Below are 22,159 nucleotides of genomic sequence, written 5' to 3' on the forward strand. Positions count from 1 at the left end.
TCAAACGCCTCAATTTTGCATGCAACAAATGACACAATTTCATTGAATGTTCTGTTCACTGTCTTTGGGGAAACACGAAACAGATGAGCTAGGGGTTGCGCAGGCAGATCCAATTGAAGGCGCTTGGAGGTTAAGAGGAGCATTTAAAAGGGAGTGAGAGGCATCAAAAATTGGAATAATACCATAAAGGTTCCCAGGTTTGGCAGACCAGTATAGTACTTTTTCATCATCCTCTCTAAAGAAATCATCAGACATCCTGCGCTCATTTAAGTTCACGCCGCAGCTCTCCGTTTTGTTCCAGCAGACGGTTTACCTCGGCACGCCTGAGCACACACAGGTCACATTCAGTCTGTGTCACATCCTGACTGGTGTTGTGCCTCTCATCCTCTGTGATTAGCTGACCACCTTCTTCTCCAGCTTCATGTGTCCCCTCTTCAGTCTGTAGCTGACCACTTTCTTCTCCGGCATCAGGTGTCCCCTCCTCCTTCTGTTGGTGACTGTTTATTTCACCAGGCTCAGATGGTCCCTCCTTGGTCTGCAGATCTTCAATGTTTGCATCCTGCTGGACCCCCATCTCTGGTGCTTGCAGTGTGTCTTTCCGTGACTGCTCACGCCTACTTCGTCTTGCAGAGCGCGCAGTGTTTGTCGGTGTAACAGATGTGTGTCCCAGATGTATAGGGATGGTGCCCAGTCTGGTTCAGTCTCCATCATTTCATAAGTTGGTTCACCTGCAATCGTGTTAGGTTTTATTTAGAAAGCTAGGTAAGATTGGATGTTTCCATGGCATTTCACAATCCTAACCACCATCCCATCAGATCTCTCAGATCACAAGAGGAAATCTCACGCATTGATAAATATTTCTTTGCATTTTTGCTGTTTACCTTTATCTTTCATATCACCCTGTAATGTTTTTATAAACGATGACTGAATAAATTAAACACTGATTTATCACGAACAGATTAACCCATTTCCACTGCCCTCCCTCTTTGCCTGTAGTTTACAAGTGAGGCTAGCTAGGTAAGGTTAGCCAATGAGAAAATAGCAACTTTAGAAATAAAAAAAGCAGCATATTCAGTATCAATATTTAATCCAAAAAAAAAAGCTGACTTGCCTTTACGAAAATGCCGAGAGCAACCACGCATGAAGGGAGATTTGGTGCCGAAAGTGATGCCATCCGACGCCGCTTCGTTAGTTCCTCAACATGCTGTCCATAACCTCTTTTCCAAGTGGGAAAACGAAAAAAATCTTACGTCGAGGTCAACTTTGCTGCCATTTTTGTCGTGTGATTTAGTATGGCAGCCTTTCACACAACGCGAGTGTGCCATTTTATCAAAGGCAATGATGAAAGCAAAGACGATTCTCACTGTTCTGTTGTTTACAATAAGTGACCCTCCAAAATGGCGATTCGACCCACAATGCGCTGCAGCTGTTGCAAGCGTTACGTCACCTGACAAAGACCGATGAGTTCAATGAAAGGAAGTGAGCGAAAATGATGAATTGGAAGACGAGATTTCCTAGTGTTTTGATGTTTATTGGATTTACGAAAGCAGGAAACTGTTGGAATAAATACACAAGAAATCATTAATCCACGAAAGAAGGAAGTACACTTGTGCGTGCATCAAAGTCGCTATAGAATTGTGAATTCAAAAGTATGCACACGCACCCCACTGTGACTGCTGTGCGCAAAACGGAAAGTGACGTCACGTGACGCAACACCGCCGTTCGGATGGCGCTCCCGGCTTGTTTTGCACTTTGGGTTCAACCCGGCAACACAATTTTTGGCACTCATATTTTTGCAGAAGAATGACTGGTATTTTTGCCACTGATTTTTTTTTCTTCTTTTGGTGGCACAATTTCTGTCACAGAATTTTTTGCAACATCTATCTTCCTGGAGCGCCGCCGTCGCCGTGAGCTTGTCCGCGTGACGTCACGGCGATGGCGTCATCACGACCGTGTAGTGAAGGCACAGGTGAACACCGCAAAAATGTTTCCGTGTGGCTTTAAGGCATTCGCGCTCACACTTGCGCACGCACGCACTTACGCATGCACCTCTACATGACAAACATTGTGTGTGTAATTATAAATAACCAGAGTATTGACAGAGGCGGGTCAACCGGAAGGCCTTGCCGTCATTGGCGGAAACGAACGAAGCGGCCCCGATTTGACCCATCTCTGTGAATATGCCGGCCGGCGTCGTCTTCCCGGTCTCCGGTAAGGAAGTGCAACGGCGCCACTTCCCGTCCGAGCTGCTTTCCTCCCGCCGGAGTCCATAAGCCGCGGGCTCACTCCTCCTCTTCCTCCTCTTCCTCTCCGGCCATGACCTCCACCAGTAGCTCGGCGGTGCAGGTGGCTTCGCCCAGATTGTTGACGGCCTTCACCGTATACTTGGCGTCGTCGTCGCCCGACACCTGTGGCGGAAAGAGAGGACCACGTCCCTAAGGTTTCACACCTAGAGCTTACGTGTTGAATTTCTGCAGGCACGTTGTTGTCGGAGGTGGAACATAGCAACTTGTCATTTGTTCAGTCATTTTTAAATCTATCATTTTGAACTTAACAACTAGTCCGATTTTTTGGAACGACTATTCAATTATATTTTAAATCACTTTTGTTTCTGATTAGCTCATTCAAAATGAAGGGAGCCAAAATCAGTCCCAGGAAGGCCCCAAAATGGATAAGAAGTGACCCACGAAACCTAGAATTGAACCATGGGTCAGTAAATTATGTTGAAAAAAAAAAAAAATCAACTACTCAATTATGTTTTAAAACATTTTCAGGACATTAAAAAGAAAAAAAAATGTAAAGAATGGTTTCTTGTACCTACCGCTCAACTGTTTGTATTACTCTAACACACCTAATACAATCAATCAGGGAATAGTATATTTTCTCGTATTTACTGTTTGACTGTTTGTATTACTCTAACATACCCAATATAAAATGAATAGCATATATTTGACATAGGGTTTAAGAGATACAGTGTATCACAAAAGTGAGTACACCCCTCGCATTTCTGCTGATATTTAAGTACCGTATTGGCCCGAATATAAGACGACCCCGATTATAAGACGACCCCCTCTTTTTCAAGACTCAAGTTTGAAAAAAGACTTTTTGAACACCAAATTAATTTTTATACAGAAACGACCACGGAAAGTTTTTCTCTGACTGTGAGCATTTTTTAGGCGATCTTTTTGAGCTCTACATCTCCGTACATTACACTCTGTGACACCATATTTCACAGCCGCTTTGCAGTTGTTTGAAGACACCGCCTCATTTACCACCATCAACTTGAAGTTTGCGTCATAACTTCTCCTCAGCTGCCGGTGTTCTGCCAAAATGTCCTACATCAGCGAAACGTCCTACATTAGTCGAATTTGACACCTAAATTACTACCGTGTGCTCTAAACTTGTTTTGTTTAGATGCATACAGGAATAACGTACTAAAGAAATGCCTGCAGAAAATACTTAAATGTAGTTATGTCAAATAAGGACGGTTTAAATACGCTACGTGACTAATGTGGTCAACTGCTTCAAAGCTAACACAAAAAAACACAATGGTTAAAAGTATGAGAGGGTAATACATGCAAAAAGTATCTTTGAGGCTGTGAAAAGGTTCTAAATAACTAAATAAAAACAAAAATAGTGAGTACTCGCCGCTTCCAACCGATGTGCGCATGCGTGTGAATGCATATGCAAGCGCCCTGAGCATTGTGTAGGACGTTTCGCCGCGTAGTAAGGAATGGCCAAACACCGGTTAACCTGGCCAATCTTCGACCCACTTTTCTCCAAATTGTCGCGAAGTTTCTCCATTTTCGGTTATCTCTTCTATTACCGGTATTTTCTTCTCTTTTCCTTCTTACCACTTTCTTCTTCGTGTCAGGGGTTCGCTTTGGCCGCCCGAGTCGCGTTCAGCCTTCGATTCATTGATGACTGGCGCCATCAAGCGTCGTGAATGGGTATATGTCTAGGCCGCAGTTTTTTTTTTTTTTTTTTTTTTTTTTTTAGGCCGCAGTTATAAGACGACCTCCTCTTTTTCAATCTTATTTCAGTGCAAAAAACATCGTCTTATATTCGGGCCAATACGGTATATCTTTATTGGGACAACACTGACAAAATGATACTTTGACACAATGAAAAGTAGTCTGTGTGCAGGTTATATAACAGTTAATCTATTTTCCCCTCAAAATAACTCAAAATGTAGCCATTAATATATAACCCCTGGCAACAAAAGTGAGTACACCCCTTTGAAAAAACGTACATCCCTAAATGTCCAAACTGAGTACTGCTTGTCATTTTCCCTCCAAAATGTCATGTGACTCGTTACAGGAGTGCTGTCAGCATTGCTGCAGCGATTGAAGAGGTGGGGGGTCAGCCTGTTAGTGCTCAGACCATACATCAAATTGGTGTGCATGGCTGTCACCCCAGGAGGAAGCCTCTTCTGAAGAAAGCCCGCCCGCCTTCAGCAAATTGTTTGCAGGCATTCTTGTGTACCGTCTTCAGAAGAGGCTTCCTCCTGGGCTGACAGCCATGCACACCAATTTGATGTGTAGTGTGGCGTATGGTCTGAGCACGAACAGGCAGACCCCCACCCCTTCAATCTCTGCAGCAATGCTGACAGCACTCCTTTACCGAGTCACATGACATTGTGGAGGAAACATGACAAGCAGTACTCAATTTGGACATTTAGGGATGTACGTTTTTTCAAAGGGGTGTACTCACTTTTGTTGCCAGGGGTTTAGATATTAATGGCTATATTTTGAGGGTAAATAAATTTACTCTATTATATAAGCTGAACACAGATTACTTGTCATTGTGTCAAAGTGTCATTTTGTCAGTGTTGGCCCATGAAAAGATATAATTAAGTATCTGCGGAAATGCGAGGGGTGTACTCATTTTTGTGATACACTGTACATGACGCCTCTGACCACGGAAGCCCAACGCGTGCGTCATGGAGCTGAGTGAGCAAGCTTGACGCTGACTACCAGGTGACAGGCAAGACATCTACAAGCTCATGTCTGCAACACCAAATCCCACAATCAGCTCTTCAGGACAGTCCAGAACAAATGGCGAGACGTCCTGTACTACCACAACACCCGATAACAAACGCAACTCTTAAGTTTGATAGCTCGGCGCCTCTCAGACGTCAAGGCAGGCTGAACCTCCCACCTCAGTTGCTTCATTCACTATGACCCAGCAACAGTGACGCACAAACTTGACCGCCCAAATCTGCAACAGAAGAAGACCCAAACACACCCCTCTTCCTGCCCACGGCTCACCCCGAGAGAGCCTTCAAAAAGACAATGTTTAACTAATCGTCATTTTCCTCGGGAACCTTTTGTTGACTTGTGATACGGTGACCCTGAGTCTGCCTCCTTGCCTGGGTCTGTTGCTGTTTCGCCTTGCTGTTTGATCACTGTCGACCTGAATTAATTGTCAACTTGTGTTTCGAAGCCTTCTTCCAGCTTTCAAAATAGAGTCAGTACAAGAAATTAAGACTAAGGTGAACGCGTGGCGTTTGGCCTTTTGGCCGGCCCGGGTCGTTGGAGCTGTGCCAGCACGGGTCCAGCGGTTCGGCTGGCGAGATAACGTCAATCTGGCTAAAAGGTCAGATTCCTCCATTTTTCATCTGCATGCTAACATCTGAAGAAGCTGCAGGAAAAGCCGCCCTATTGAATGTGGCTCACCGTCACAGACATGGGCAATGTTACAATAATAATATAAGACTGTCTTCAAATAGCAATTGCGAGCAGTGATACAAATGCTATGATTGCTAGGGAGGTAGCCTCCATAAGAAATTTGCTCATGAGCATGGCTAACATAACATGAGAGGAGCAGAAAAAAATGGCTACTATTACTATTGTGCCCATATTGTACAAGACTATTATTACATAAGTATTACAAACCCAATTTTAAGTACTTACTAACTCATCTGTCAATGTCTTCCCCATTTGGTACATCTGTTCAAAAAAGTAACTTTTTCTACAAAAAAAAGGATTGTTGTACCTGCCGTTAACTAAGTAATTGAGTACATTTGAAATCGGTGACAGCAGCGCTTCCATCCACGTAACAAGAGTAGTACGGTACTATGAATTGAGTAGCCCATCATTTTTTTGGTGTGTGATTTTTGTTTGAAAGCCAGGCACCTCGGAAATGACCAAGCTGCAGTTGCCGTCCTCGTCGTAGTCGATCTGAAAGTGTCTGGTCTCCTTGATGGGCTGCTCGTCCTTGTACCAAACCACTTCTGGGTCCGGGTAACCTGTGGAAGGCAGCCTACGCCGTTAGCTCGTCAACCGTTTTGACCGTAGCGGCGTCCGCTTTGTGGCGTACCTTCGATCTTGCAGTCAAAACGCGCGGCGCTGCCCTCCACCACCTCCACGTCTTTGATGACGGAGCTGAAGCTGGGCTTGCACTCGGCCTTGTGTTCCAGCTCCAAGCACTCCAGAAACTGGTTGTCCTCTGAAACGTGCGTCGGCCGCCTCAGATTTGCTACCTTTTATTCATATTGACTGACTCTGCTAAGAAAAGGCTTGCCGTAAGCGAGCTAGCCTATCTTGATGGGACGGGTACCTTCGGTGGGCGAGCCCCTCTTGGCGTGGACCCCCGCCATCATGGCCATGGAGGAGAGTCTGCCAATGGCTTTGATAGCGTGGCCCGTCTTCTGCCACTTCTTCCTGAGGATGTACTTCTTCATCCTCTCCTTGGACAATTTCTTGGCCTTCATGGTGTTGGTGTCCTGCTTCAGCCAGCTGTGCTCCAGGCACTGGGGGCAGCTTAGACGTGCCCTGCAATTCAGAAAAAAATGGTCCTACATCTTCACGGTTTTGGACAAAAATCATCAAAATGGATCCTCAAATCTCGGAAATGCCCGTCGTAGATATCGCACGTATCGTAGATGCACAAATCGCACATGGCGGCCATTTTGTGTCAGTGTCAACGTCAGTGTCAGAACACCGTCAGCTGCGGCAGACAGTAGGCGTGTTGTGTTGGACAAGTTCTGAAATAAATGATAAAAACCTGACGAAGCTGGCGATTTCTTTGGCGATGTTACCACAATAATATTGTAATCGTCACCTTAACTTATAAAAACTGGCAAACGGAGGTTGGAGGAGGACCGTGGAGATCACGGAGCCAGTTCACGGATGCGCACCCCACGCTCAGAGATGTGACATATTTATGTCACACTGCTGTTGCCATAGTGTGCACTTCCTGTGGGTGTGGTATTACAGTATAAAAGGAATCTCTGTGATGTCTCTGTGACATATATGCTGAGAAGCACACTGAATAAAGAAGTGTTGTTCCATTCAAGTCTTGGCCTGACATGTACTTAGATTAAGGAAGTACATTTCAAATGTAAAGTGCATTATAAATAAAATGCATTATTATTATTTTTTTTTTTTTCTATCATTTGCGTCTTCATTTCAATGGTAAGCGCCACCTTCTTCCTTTTTTGCCACCTGTTCCAACCTTTTTGAAACCTGTGTTGATTTCCCTCACAAGAAAATCTGCTGTGCGTCCGTCTGCGGCGCTGTCATGTCGAATTTTGAGCATGCCATCAGATGTAGAAACAAATGGCGAGTGAAAGTTTACGGCAGATTTCGAAAAGCTCGTGTGTCGAAGTGATCATATGTCGAGGTACCACTGTACGGTACTTTTGGATAGTCTTTAAAATTTTTAAAGGATTCATTTTGACTCACGCAGAAATTCGGGTTACGTTGCTAGCGTAGGAACGGAACTCGTTCGTAATCCGGGACTACCTGTAATTCTCAATAGATGCGATATGTACCAGTGAGCGCCTGGGTCAAAATGCGGCAAGCCCCGCCCCGCCCTCGCCCCACACCAGCCCGCTCTAGATGAAGAACGAAAGCGAGAGAGAAAGCTAACTTCATGTCCTTCTTGAGCAGCCTGGTGATGAAGTCTTTGGCGTCGTCCGAGATCTCGTCAAAAGCCTCGTCCTCAAAGTCCCACGTGGCCGAAGTCACGTTGGCCAACGTCTCGTTGTCGTTGTCGCCCATGAAAGGCGACAGGCCGCTTAGCCTAAAATGGATGGATGGTAAATGGAGTTACACTTGAATAGTCTATATCCTCATCTGCCTACTGGTGACGCGGCACCAGGAGCAACGTGGGCTTCAGTATCTTTCCCAAGGATACTTAGATGAGTTCATCAGGACGGACAATTCGAACCCACAACCTCAGGGTTGGGGAAAGATTACTCTACCAATGAGCCACGCCAACCCACAGACATAAGGCGGCACTAAACATTTTCAAACTCGTCCAACCCGTTTTGTCCCGTTACATACATACACGCCCCAATATTAATGGGAAGTGACCCAAATGAACAGGAAGTGACCTAGGAATGAGCGAAAATCAACAGAATGTAACCCACAATGAACCTGCAAATGCCCCAAAATCAAGAGGAAGTGCACTACTCACAGAATGTAGCATATGACGCCGATGCTCCACATGTCAGTGGGGTAACTGATGGCTTCGTAGTTGATGACTTCGGGCGCGACAAACTCGGGCGTTCCGAACAAAACTTTCAGGGTTCCGGCATTTTCTGCGAAAGGGAGGGAGACACAACAGGTCTAGGAAGGACCTATGTAAGGGAGTAAGTCGGAAGCCGGGTCAGTCACCTAGCCGCCTGGCCAGGCCAAAATCAATGAGTTTGATCTTGCTTCCGATCTTGTTGACGCACATGATGTTCTCGGGTTTGAGGTCAAGGTGCACGATGCCCTGTTTGTGAATGAAGCCCACCCCGTCCACGATCTGGAGCATGTACTTGATGACTTCACGCTCCGACAGCTCAAAGTCCTCGTCGATGATGCGCTCGAACAGCTCACCCCCGGAGATCCTGCACCGCACGCACCCGTCAAATCATCATGTCAAATGTTATGCCACCTGGGCTCCCTCTAGTGGCACGCAAAAGAAATACACGAAACCACTGCAGTGCTTTTATCAAGTACAATTCGATAGGATTCGGCTTCAACAACAAAAAAACATTTGACAATAGTTTGAAATGTTTAGGAACAACTTCTAAGGGTAATGCCATTTCACTCAATCCACACTTCCCGAAATGAATAGGAAGTGGGCCAAAATCAACAGGAAGTGACTGAATATAATGGCCATAATTGAACAGGAAGCAACCCAGGAATGCAGCAAAACCGACAGGACGTGACTCATAAATGCCGCAAAATCAACAGGAAGTGACCCAATCAATAAGAATCGACCTGCAAATGTCTCAAACTCAATGGGAAGTGACCCGAGTATGGTCCAACATCAATAGGAAGTGACCCGTAAATGCCCAAAAGTCAACGGTAAGTTACCCAATCAATAAGAATTGACCTGTAAATAACCCAAAATCAAAAGGAAGTGGCCCAAAATGGAGTAACAGCAAAACCAGAAAGTGGTATTTTCCATGTGGCCAAATGGATTTTGCCATGTGGCATTTTTTTGCCATGTGGCAAAATGGATTTTGACATGTGGCATTTTTTTTTGGTATGTGGCAAAATGGATTTGGAATTAGGAAAATTTGGACGTGCATAGCCGTCAATGGCATAGCCTGACTTGGTTGCCAATTGAATGTTAATGCGCTGTAATGCTAAGTGTATGGTCAAAAATCAGCCACACATATTTTTCTGCTATTTAAAATAAATGGAAAATTTGGACGTGCATAGCCGTCAATGGCATAGCGTGACTTGGGTGCCACTTGAATGTCAGTGCGCTGTAATGCTAAGTGTATGGTCATAAATCACAGCTGCGCATGTTCTTTTTGCCATTTGATGTGAATGAAAAATTTGGACATGCATAGCCGTCAATGGCATAGCCTGACTTGGGTGTCAGTTGAATGTTAATGCGCTGTAATGTAAAGTGTATGGTCAAAAATCACAGCCAAACATGTTTTTCTGCCATTTGAAATGAACGGAAAATTTGGACGTTCATAGCCGTCAATGGCATGGACGTGCATGGCCTTCAAAATTGCCATACACCCCCCCACAAATCCCACATAACCCCCTCAAAAAATGCGACAAACCAAAATCCATTTTGCCAAATACCAAAAAAATGCCCCATGGCAAAATCAGTTTTGCTACATGGCAAAAAATTGCCACATGGCAAAATACATTTTTTTTGCCATGTGGGATTTTTTTTGCCACGTGGCACAATGGATTTTGCCATGTGGCTTTTTTTTTTTTTGCAATGTGGCAAAAAAAAATCCCACATGGCAAAAAATGCCCTATGGCAAAATCAGTTTTGCCACATGGCAAAAAAATTGCCACATTGCAAAATCCATTTTGCCACATGGCAACAAAAATGCCACAGGGCAAAATCAGTTTGGCCACATGGCAAAACATTTTCACACGGCAAAATCCATTTTGCCACATGGTAAAAAATGCCACAGGGCAAAATCCATTTTACCAGATGGCAAAAGGAATGCCCCATGGCAAAAAAAAATGCCAGATGGCAAAATCCATTTTGCTAAATGGCAAAAAAATGCCACATGGCAAAAAAAAAAAAAAAAGCCACATGGCAAAATCCATTTTGCCACATGGCAGATACCACTTTTGGTTCTTGGCCCTGCTACCAAAAGAGTACAAAATGACCTGGAAATGCCCCAAAATGAACAGGAAGGACATGCTCCAAAATGAACAGGAAGTAAGTAACCCGCAACCCAAAGTAACCCAAACTTGGAGCCAATCCATCGTAATAAAAAAACAGACAGATATTCGGTCCGGAAACAGAAGACCCCAAGTCACCAAAAGCAGCGACTGACGTCAAAGGAACACACTTACATCTCCAAAACCACCACAATGTCAGACTTTCCCTCGAAGGCGTCCACACACTGGACCAGCTTGGGATGGTGGAGACTGTTCATGATGCCGATCTCTTGCCGAACGTTTTCTTTGTCCTTGGCCGAGTACGCTTTAATGAACTTGCCCGCCCACACCTTCTTGGTGGCTTTCTCCACCAGCTTGAACACCTGACCAAACTTGCCCCTGTCATAGGAAAAAGTGCTATTTTTTTCCCCAAGGTCGACCAATGATAGCATCTTTATCTTGATGTGGTTAGGCTAACGGGACTAGCTGGCGCACACGCCGCAAGAAACCTACGTTCCCAGCCTCTCCTCAACGTCGTACAGCTCCTTCACCTTCACGTCGGTTCGGACCGTCACCTGCCTGTAGTCCGGCTCCTTCTCAGAGTCTGTCAGAGCAACGGCAATTTTACGCATTTAAGTCAAGTCGAATTCATAAAATGGATGAAATTAACGATGTCGCATGATTCCGACGATGCATTTTCGGTGTAAGTGACAGGAAGTAAGAGTAGCCGTACCGTCATCCTCTTCTTCCGCTTCCTCCTGGTTCTCTGTGCACAAAGGAGAAGAAGAAAAGGAGTCATTCCCTGCCGGTTCGGATCTCTCCGCTCGCTCTCCTCACTGTTATCGTCCACCAGGCCCACGGTGACCTCCTCGGACTCGGCGCTGGGCTCGCTGATGCCGTAGATGTTCTCGGCTCGGATCCGGAACTTGTACTGGCGCTCCGGAAGAAGGTTCTGCAAATGCACGATAAGAAGGGGCTTTTGTTAGGTGTCTTTGCGCATCTGGGCCAAGCTAGCTGTTAACAGTAATGTGGTGGAACTTGCAGTTTTAGACATAATCAGAGATCTGGACGCACTTGGACATTGTAGGACGTGCTGTTGCAAGACACCAGCGGCTTCCACTCCTGCTCCACAGAGTTGCGCATCTCAAGGTGGTAGGTCTGGACGGCGCTGCCGCCGTCGTAGGTGGGACCGTACCACGACAGCGTCAGACTGGAACGCCTCACGTCGGATAGGGCCGGAACCTTCGCCGGCGGGTCCGGCTTGTCTGGAGGACCAAGGACATTTTGAAAGAAAAACTCGAGACTTTCAATTATGAGGCATTCAATCAATGGCGGTTGACGAGTCAACAGTAAATAGTTTTCAAGTCAGCTCATGTAGTTTCTGTTGATTTTGGGCCATTTTCAAATCACTTCCTGTTGATTGGGGATCATTATGGTTAACTTGCTGTTTATTTTTGGCTTACTTGCTGTGTATTTTGGTCACTTCCTGTTGGTTTTTAGGCCATTCAAGTCACTTCTATCCATTTTTAGGCATTTCTGGGTCACTTCCTCTTGATTTTGGATACTTGCCGTTTATTTTGGGCACTCGCTACCAATCTGCGGTCATTTCAAGGTGACTTCAGGTCAGGTCATGTTGGGGGCACGCGTCGTGTCAGGGAGGTGCTTCGATGAGTTTACTTTCGCACTTCACTCAGCGGATGACCTCCTAGCGCAGGTCCGTCCGGGCGCCCGTCCCGCTCGTTACCCTAACATTCACAAGATTCTCTTCTAGCTGCTCTAGCCAACGTTTGCGCGGACGCTTCCTCGGGCGTTTCCATTCCATGTGTTCCCTGGCTGACAGGGGTGACATCCTGTTAATTTTGGTCACTTCATGTTGATTTTGGGTCAAATAAAATTCATAAATATCCTCCATTACAATCAGGAGTAGAGAAAAATCAAATTGACTCCATGACATCAAATAACGGATTATGGCCACTTATGCAATTACATATCGTGTCCGAATACAACATTTCAACAACAAGCGAGGCTAGTTACTTCTCAGCTCACCCTAAAGATGCTAAGGAAGTTGGAACAGTTTGAGATGGCGCGGTTTGTTTAGTAAGATTTCTGACTTGTCTTTTCTTGGGCAAAGTAGAGAAGGAGGTCACCCGAAGGTTAGCTAGCTTGCTAGCGAGCTAAAAGGAAAAGGGAGCGCTGCCATAAAAGGCATCCAGCCAGGCTCCCTTCATGTTTCCCCAAACAAAGAGCGCTCATTGCGCGCGGACGCTTAGCTGAGCGTGGCGACACGGTGGCACGTACGCACCCACGCTCTGACTTAAGGACAAAGACCTGACCCAGACGAAGATGTAAACACCTAAAATACTAGATGAGGGGAAACTCACCTGACACATGGTCCATTTGTTTTTTTTTGCCCCTAACGTTTGACGGTTGTACCAAAAACAGTTTATTCATTCATTTCCAATAGCCCAAATATGTTGTTTCCAATTTTCAAAATGCTACTTCTCCTACAGGTTTTGTCTGAATAATAATTTACCCATTAAAAACAAAAAGAAAATTCACCATTAAAAACATGAAGGCGTTTTTTTGGCAATGTACGGCTCCGCCAAAATTTGACAAAAACTTCCCCATGCATTTTCAATGACAATTCATTTCCAATGGCACTCAGAGTACCCACAAAAACATGTTATTTTTAACCCCCCCAAAAAATCCCTGAATTGCTTCAAAGTCAACAGGAAGTGACCCAATACGAGCAGTAAGTGGCCCCAATACGCCCGACAACAGGAATTGACACAAAATCAACAAGTGACCAAGAAATGCCACAAAATCAACATTGAAGCGACCCAAAAATCAACAAGAAACAAGGGCGTAGGTTTGCATAGGGACGGTTGGGACAAAACACTATCAACTTTTCATGATGCTCAAATTGTCCCCACCAACCTTTAAGCAACCTTATTTTCATTATAGGTCATATATATGTCTTCGCATATGTTTTAATTGTTGTAAATGACCCCACAAATGAATTATTTTCATTATGTTTAGATTTACATGCACATCTTTTTTCACTTGGCTGAATGTGCCTGTCCATTTTTTCCTCCCAAACGCACATTTGATTGGCTGATGACTTGACCCTCACACACACGCACATTAGATATTAGAGATGGGAAAAGTTTTTTTCAGCCAGCAGCAGCCACTGTTAGAAATGTAAAAATACATCATTGTTTTGGAAGTGGGGGACACACCATTAATTTTGCTACTGTAGGTCCGACCTGCATCAGTGTTAGCATAAAATTAAACTGTGTCAGCTTGCTAACCTGCAAAACCCAAGTACGAAGATGCTTCAAGAGAAGTGTCCTTCTCTTTGTGTTTTCTACTGTTTATTAGGGCTGTCAAAATTATCGCGTTAACGGGCGGTAATTAATTTTTTAAATTAATAATGTTTGAAATATTTGACGCAATTAACGCACATGCCCCACTCAAACAGATTAAAATGACAGCACAGTGTCATGCCCACTTGTTACATGTGTTTTTTGGTGTTTTGTCGCCCTCTGCTGGCGCTTGGGTGCGACTGATTTTATGGGTTTCAGCACCATGAGCGTTGTGTAATCATTGACATCAACAATGGCAAGCTACTAGTTTATTTTTTAATTGAAAATTTTACAAATTTTATCAAAACGAAAACATTAAGAGGGTTTTTAATATAAAATTTCTATAACTTGTACTAACATTTATCTTTTAAGAACTACAAGTCGTTCTATCCATGGATCGCTTTAACAGAATGTTAATGATAATGGCATCTTGTTGATTTATTGTTATAATAAACAAATACAGTACTTATGTACAGTATGTTGAATGTATAGATCCGTCTTGTGTCTCATCTTTCCATTCCAACAATAATTTACCGAAAAATATGGCATATTTTATAGATGGTTTGAATTGCGATTAATAACGATTGAGTAATTTTTATGCTGTGATTAACTCGATTAAAAATATTAATCGTTTGACTGCCCTACTGTTAATATTAAATAAACTGTGAGAAATGTAGTGAGCTATGCTGGAAATTATGGAACTACAAAAATGTTAGCAAGAAGCTGCTTAGAGAGAGAGGGGTGCTGCTTAACCTCATATGTAGCTCACACAACACAACATACACACAACAATCATAATTATGTACATTTAAAAAAAAAAGTATTTTTAGGCGGGAGCTAGCCTCACTAGCTTTGCTATTGACTGGTCAATACTGATCGACGTCATGAGCACCCCTGATTTAGCATATCAATTAATTAGGTTCAAATTCGTGAGAAATGTAGCCCTGACCCCCATTCGGCCAATCTGTTTGGTCTTATTAATGTCCCATTCGCAATATTGTCCTTACCAATGTTGAGACCAAACCTACGGCCTTCACAAGAAGTAACACAAAATCGACAGGAAGTAACCCAGAAATGCCCCAAAATCAATAGGAAGTGACCAAAATTAAACAGGAATGACCCGAACTCATCAGGCAGTGACCTGTGTGAATGCCTCCAAATGATCAGGAATTGTCCCGGTTTTCAGTCTGGTTTTGCTCACTTTGCTTGTTTTGGTTAAATTGGAAAATGACATCCGCTAATGCTAAGATGCTAATGACTCACCCACGATGGTGAGGTTGAGGGCGGCCTGGCGGAGGCCATATTGGTTCCTCAGCTCGACGGTGTAGCAGCCGCAGTGCTCCTGCTGTCCGCTGGCGATGCTCAGCAAACTGCTGCTGTCGCTGCTGCTAATGGACGTCCCCGCCGCGCCCTCCTGGATCTGCAAACATTCGGACCCGTGACGCGCGTGTAAACGCCCGTCCGCTTCTTTACCGACGCTTTACCGGTTTCCTGAACTTGAGCCACGTGCAGTTGATCGGCGGCGCTCCCGTGAACTTGCACAAGATCTCCACCTTTTCCCCGGCTAGGATCTTCATGTCCTCCGGGAACTCCACGATGTTGGGCGGCAACGCTGCACGCACGGGAACACGTCAAAAAGCACGGACGCCTAACCTTAACCATAACCCTAACCTACCTTGTTTGGGAGGTGTCTTGGCTGTAGGCTTCTTTATTCGCGCTTCGCCTGACAACACACGTGCATTCCATTCCGTTAGTTCATAATATGCCCGTGTTTACATTGAACTCTTATCTGTGGCGTTCAATCCACCGTCTATCAATGAGTTTATCACTGGACGACGTCCAATCCATTTGAAGTGGGAAGGTGGCAGCGAAGTTTACTCGCTGCCATCCCCATTTTTTACTTGCTTAATCTTTACACTAACTGAGTTAGTACAGCATGAAAAGAGAGCGTGTGTGTGTGTGTGTGTGTGTGTGTGTGTGTGTGCGTGAAAGCAGAGTTTCCAGCCGACATGTCCTTATTGGGACATAAGTGAGTCTCTTTCTTGTCTTCATTTAGTTGAGGGGAGCTCCCCACATACTGTATATGTAATAGGAGTTGGTATTTTTTCCCATCCACATTTTCAATGCAGTCCACTCTGAATGCTCACATTTGAGTGCCACCGAAAGCGCGATGTCCGATTCCTTCTCCCCGTCAAAAGGAATCGGACGTCTCGATCCGTCAACGGCGCCCAGTGTGCGAAGAAGGAAGCCGACCTCGAGTTAAGCGTTAATATTTGCTCAACTTACTCTCTGAGGTGGCGGCCGTCTTCTTCTTGGAATCCTTGTCAGCTGCCGACTTTTCCGGAGGATCTGGGAAGGCAAACCGCTTCATCACTTTAGCAACTTGACTTGAGAGCAAAAACGTAAGATACGAGCGCCAGCAAACGTCAGCTCAAGTAGCTCAATGCTAATCACTTCCGTCGTATTATTGTCAACGTAAGTCTGTGTAATGCCGATGCCTATGGAATCAACGAAACTACTTCCTGAAAGTAATTGAAATATGCATGAAAATGAAGGAAATAGTTGTTACCGTCCACCAGAACCAAACAAGAACACTCGTCCCGACCCGCCGAGTTCTCCACTTTGCATTTGTACACGCCTTCGTCCTCGGGCAAGGCTTTGTCGATGCTCAGCGAGCAAACGCCACCTGTTGCATACCATTTCAATGTTTAGATTAGATATATTAAAAAACACGAGACTCCATTTCCATCGTCGGCACTGCAATGTAATCATAAATAAACATGTTTCAAATGCTAATTATTTGCAGGCTAGCACTTGAGACGCAATCTTCATCCATGCTAGTTTGCGTTATGTTAGCATTTTAGCAAAAATCCTTTTAGCATCAATCGGCCCAAACGACTGTTAGCATTTGAGGCAAAAATGTCCAGCTTTGTGCATGCTTTGTTAGCATTTTAGCAGCAATCGTTCCAAAATGAAAAATTGCCATTGTTTGGCGAGCAGTTATGATGACTTTTTGGGGCCATCTGTTTGCATGTCGGCATTCCGGGCACACTCATGCATGCTATCTTGCGCTATGTTAGCATTTTAGCAACAATTGCCCCAAGTCGAACCTTGCATGTTAGCACGTGAGACACAATCTTCATCCATGCCAGTTTGCGCTATGTTAGCATTTTAGCAAAAATCATTTTCATATCAATCGGCCAATTTAAACACTTGCCGTTGTCTTGTTCGCAGTTAATTATCAGTTTTCAGTGCTAATTTTTAGCATGTTAGCATTCGGGGCACAAGTGTCCAGCATGCTTTGTTAGCATTTTAGCAGCAATCGTTCCAAGATGAACAATTGCCTATGTTTGGCTAGCAATTAATGAGGAGTTTTTGCTGCTAGCATGTCAGCAATCCGGGCACAAATATTCATTCTCAGTCATGCTATCGTGCGCTATGTTATTATTTTAGCAATAATGTTTCCAAGTTGAACTTTTGCAGCTAGCTGTTAATGTAGGGTGACCATATTTTGATTTTCAAAATAGAGGACACTCAGCCTGGCCTCAAGATACTTGAATTTTACTCGAAGTTCACTCAAAGATGCCAATATACCCTACCCACCGACGTCATGTATGGTTCCGCCCACTTGTCCGTCATTTTGTCTCTGTATTAGCATTGGTTTCAATTGATCGAGGAATTTAAAATGCATTTCATGGAAGACCCGGTGCTTTCTGATGCCGTAAACTCACTGGATGTGTTGCATAAAAGGCGTTATGTGGAAAAGCTTCGTTCTATACAGTCGCCAGATCCATATTTGATGCCTAAATCGATGATTTTTGACCGGCTGCCTTCGCCGTCTCTGCCTGACCCTGATATTTACAACTATCTTGTCCACACAAAATCAGCCTATTCTCACGAAAGTTTGAAAAACTTTTAAGAGCTTGGAGGCTTATAAATGCTACGTTGCTGGTTGGGTGAAACAGGTCCTCGTACACGAAAATTCGGCAGGAATCTTGTGCTCGGAAGGTGAGTTACGAAATTTTCAATTCAAAATCTTTGGTTCTTGCTAACATCCACTGTCAAGTCTAATGTATTTCATGTCATTTGTCAATGGAGCTAGGGCTTTTAATGTTTATATGGTTTAGCGATAGCACTCTCACTACATACAAACGTGTATGTTGTCGGCGATTAGCCTAGCAATGATCTTAATTGTGGTTGTCAGCCCAAAACCCTCTAAATATATATTGAATGCATCTTACCAGATATAAAATGACTACTACATAATCTGTGGTAATCGTTTGGAGCCCAGTTTTCTCGTCGAATTGCAGCAGCCCATCTCGCTCTCTCCTCTCCGTGTCTCTCGGAATCCGGTAGAACTTCAAGTCTCTCCGTCTATCTTCTCTGTTATTGCAACCGACCGCCACACACGCCTTCACCATTTTGATTATTAATGTTAACGAGCAGAAAAACACGCCGTAAATAGGAGGAATGTACGTAGCCGTAACAGGTCAACACGATGTGTTGACGGACAAGTGGGCGGCACCAGTCAGGAGAGCGGAGTTGTGACGTCACGTGGGTAGGGTCTATATCACTTTAATATATTTAAAGTGTGTCCCCTCACTCTGGATGGAAAAATGCAGTTTGAAAATAAATAAATAAATAATGACTTTAAAAAAAAAATATATATATATATATGTATGTATGTATGTATGTATACACGTATAATATATAATGCAGACTCATAGAAATGTAGTCCAGCCAATACACATACACACAGTAGGCTATGTGCCATCTAAACATTTTTATAAATTACTATCACGACAATTGTCCTTGACAAATTATTATTCCCATTCAATTGATATTCTCATTCAATGTTCTAGATTGTCAAATTATTTCGGTTTTTGTTTGTGTGCAAACTATTCAACCAGCATGTTTCCAAACGTAGCAGTTAAAAACTACGTTTCCCATAATGCCTAGCGCGGTTTAGCTTACTGATAGTTAGCTGAGGCAAAATCAAACTTTGCTATAAAAGTTTACAATCAGTGGCAGCGCAACGATGCGACACCAAACGGGATTTTACAGTCAAAGCTCCGACAGAAGTCAACAGTTGCCATTATATACGTATTTATCGTAAAAAACTTCAGGCGTTGTGGCCAAATCGTCAACCCAGTATATGGCTGTAATGCCTCATGATAGGGGTAAACTGCCAACAAAAACAAGAAGACCTACTCCTTCCCTCCCTACTACTAGGAGCCATGTCATCGAAGGCAGGCGCTGCCACCCAGCGGCCGGAGGGATTCTCTTCAAATTGGTCCCATGAAAAATCATAAAAACCGGACATTTTTATGAATTTATAAAACCCGCCCGGACCACGAGGATACTATGTGAAAGTAGGACTTGTCCGGGCAAAAGAGGACGTTTGGTCATTTTTTTCCGGGCACAAATAATCATCCTCATGCATGCTATCGTGCGCTATGTTAGCATTTTAACAACCACTGCTCCAAGTTGAACCTTTGCGGCTAGCTGTCAATGATCATTCATTAGTGTTAACCTTTAGCACGTTGACATTTTAGGCACAATATCCATCACACTGCATTTTGTCCTCTGCTGTGTTAGGATTATAGCAACAATTGTTCCAAGTTGAACCATTGTCTTGTCTAGCTGCCTAAGGTAGCAGGTAATGATCGTATTCCAGTGCTGACTGTTAGCATGTTAGCATTTGTGGCACAAATATTCATCATCCTGCATGCTAGCGTGTGCTATCTTAGGCAACAATTGTTCCAAGGTGAACCATTGCTTTTGTCTGGCTATCAGTTAATGATCATTTACCAGTGCTAACTATTTGCATGTTAGCTTTTGAGGCATAATCTTAATCCTCAACGTTACCTTGCTCGACATTGGCATTTCTGTATGTTATTGTTTCATGTTGAACCCTTCGTCTGCCTTTGCCTAGCAGTAGCATCGACGGCGTTAGACGTCCAATCCTTCTGAACTGGAGGGCCGGCTATTTCAAATGAATTGGATGTCTATCGCCGTCAATGGCAGCCGACCATGTCCCCGGCCAACCTGGCGAAAACGAGTAACTCCTAAAATGCCCGCAAACATGGCACGCTTGCCGACCTTGGTTTTTGAGAACGATGAACTTGGACGCTTTGACGAGTTTTCCGTCCAGTGTCCACATGACGTCGACGTCGCCCTCGCCGTCCAGCCGGCACTGCAGGTGCAGGCGCTGTCCGTCCACCACCGTCACGTCGCTCAGCTTCTGGGCAAACTTGGGCGCCCCGTCTGCCACGCAGTTGTTGACCATCTTTCCCGCGCTCCCTCCGTTCTTCTTCTTAGAGTCCGCGGTGGTGGCGGGGTTCTTCTCGACCTTGCTGGCGCCTCCCTTCTTCCCCAGCACGGAGCGGAAGTCCATTTGCTGCGCAGCGCCGCTGGCCACTTTGCGCTCGTCCTCCGTCTTGGCCTTGACCCCCTTTAAGTTGGCCTTAAAATCCATGGCGGTGACGCGGCGCCCGCGCCCCTCGGTTTGATCACCTCTTCCTTTTATTTCTTCTTCTTCAGAGTTGTTCTAGTTTTTGCGCTTCCTTGTTCAGCCTCCTGTTTCCTCTTCTTCTCGTAGTCGGCGTTCTTCAGATGTTTCTTGTTCGGCCTGCTGCCGGCGCGGAACCACCCTGTGCAACTCCCTCTCTTCAGCGGTCTTTTATCTTTTGTGGTTCCTTGTTTGACCTCCTATTCTTCTTATTGAGGTCCTTAAGGTGTTCTCTGCTTGGCCTCCTGCCAGTGCGGATTCTCTCTGCAACTCCTTGCTGGAATTCCTGCTAGTCCTTATCTCTGGTCTCCTTCCTGAGGGATGTGCAGGTTCCCCGCCGGCCGGGCCTCCTGCCTCTGTGGACTGACTCTGTTGCCGCCGTCGCCTCCTCCTCTTCCTTGGCGGATGGAGCCAGCGAGAGAATAAACAGCTGGGTTAAAGCCCCCGGCCTGGAAGAGGAGCGCTGGCCCCTGCCCCGCCCCCTGCCGTTCCGCCGCCGCTGCTTACATCACATCAAGTGAACGGCGTGGCCAAATAAGGTCATGGGACCCGAAGATCGACGGAGCGCGCTCGACATCGTTCCTGGGGCATACTATTCTATTTTAGTTTTTCCTGAAAAGTCAGGGCGATCACGATCGATCGGCGCTCGGTCGGGAAGTGATGTCACGGGCGCACCTGAGGGAGCCTCGGCGGTTGTTTACCGCCAACCCGTGGAGGGATTACGGCGGAATTTTAGCTATAGCGGGACCACCCGGCGGGGGGTGGGGGCTGTTTATGTCTGGGGGAGGGGCCGGCCGGCCGGGCGGGCGAGCGGATAATACAAGCATGGAAAAATCAGCCAGTACATGAAAACAAAACAAAATTTTAAAAAGTGGTCACGTTTGTCACATGATCAGAAACAGCGGGATGGATACATTTTTCGGACCGTAATTGTCGTGACGACAGTGGTTTTGGCTGCCATTGGCGGCGATAGACATCCCATTCATTAAATTGGATGCCTATTGCTGTCGATGGCAGCAAACATTTGATGATTTTTTTCAAAAAACGTAGCATTGAAATGTACTACATTTAAAAAAATAAATACAAATACATTTGATTGTTTTTTTCCTTTTGTTTTTTTGGCATTTAAAAAAGAATTTTTATGTTTTTCCCCCCTATTTTTTTATCAAAAATATATTTTAAATGACATTTTCAAGATGATCGTGTCATTGCTTTACTCTTTGTAAATAAATGAAAAAAAAAAGCTGCTCTCCAAAGTCCAACGGATTGGACGTCTATTACCGTCTATGGCAGCCAGTCTTTATTTAGCTTTTTCAACAAGAGGAAGCTTGTTGATGCGTTTGAGTCTTCCAAGTGCTCATTTGACTTGTGAGCTGATTTTGCAAGCAACTTTGACACACGCACGGACACGTGCATTCACTCAAACGGAACATCTCATTAAACGGGAGCACGCGCGCGCGTGCACCGTCAAATGTGGATGGGAGAGAAAAGGAAAGGCAAACTCCTTATATGGTCAAGACCAGCTAGGACATACGCACGCACGCACTCACACACACACGTGCAGGAAATGAACTCCAAAAACCATTGGAGAAAGATATTATCCTACAAGACTGCTATTAAACAAATGCTTAAAAATAGTCATAAACGCGTCATAAAAAGCTCATAAACAAATAACAAAAATCTGTGTGTGTGTATGTTTG

At 44.7% G+C, this 22,159-nt stretch overlaps 1 protein-coding gene across 1 annotated transcript; it reads right to left on the reverse strand.

Moving 5' to 3' along the window:
* Positions 1-1,510: 1,510 nt before the first annotated feature.
* mylkb (myosin light chain kinase b) lies at positions 1,511-21,168 on the reverse strand. The gene is made up of 18 exons (XM_057851550.1): positions 20,051-21,168; positions 16,518-16,634; positions 16,235-16,297; positions 15,624-15,671; positions 15,433-15,560; positions 15,212-15,368; positions 11,658-11,848; positions 11,421-11,535; positions 11,317-11,349; positions 11,097-11,187; positions 10,779-10,982; positions 8,625-8,842; positions 8,425-8,548; positions 7,876-8,028; positions 6,562-6,776; positions 6,322-6,450; positions 6,138-6,250; positions 1,511-2,408 (listed from the first exon to the last, which is right to left on the reverse strand). Exons 1-18 carry the CDS (start codon positions 20,424-20,426, stop codon positions 2,283-2,285), a joined length of 2,601 nt encoding a protein of 866 aa, XP_057707533.1. The 5' UTR covers positions 20,427-21,168; the 3' UTR covers positions 1,511-2,282.
* Positions 21,169-22,159: the final 991 nt, after the last annotated feature.

The sequence above is a fragment of the Corythoichthys intestinalis genome, chromosome 12, assembly GCF_030265065.1.
Source record: "Corythoichthys intestinalis isolate RoL2023-P3 chromosome 12, ASM3026506v1, whole genome shotgun sequence".
Taxonomy (NCBI): domain Eukaryota; kingdom Metazoa; phylum Chordata; class Actinopteri; order Syngnathiformes; family Syngnathidae; genus Corythoichthys; species Corythoichthys intestinalis.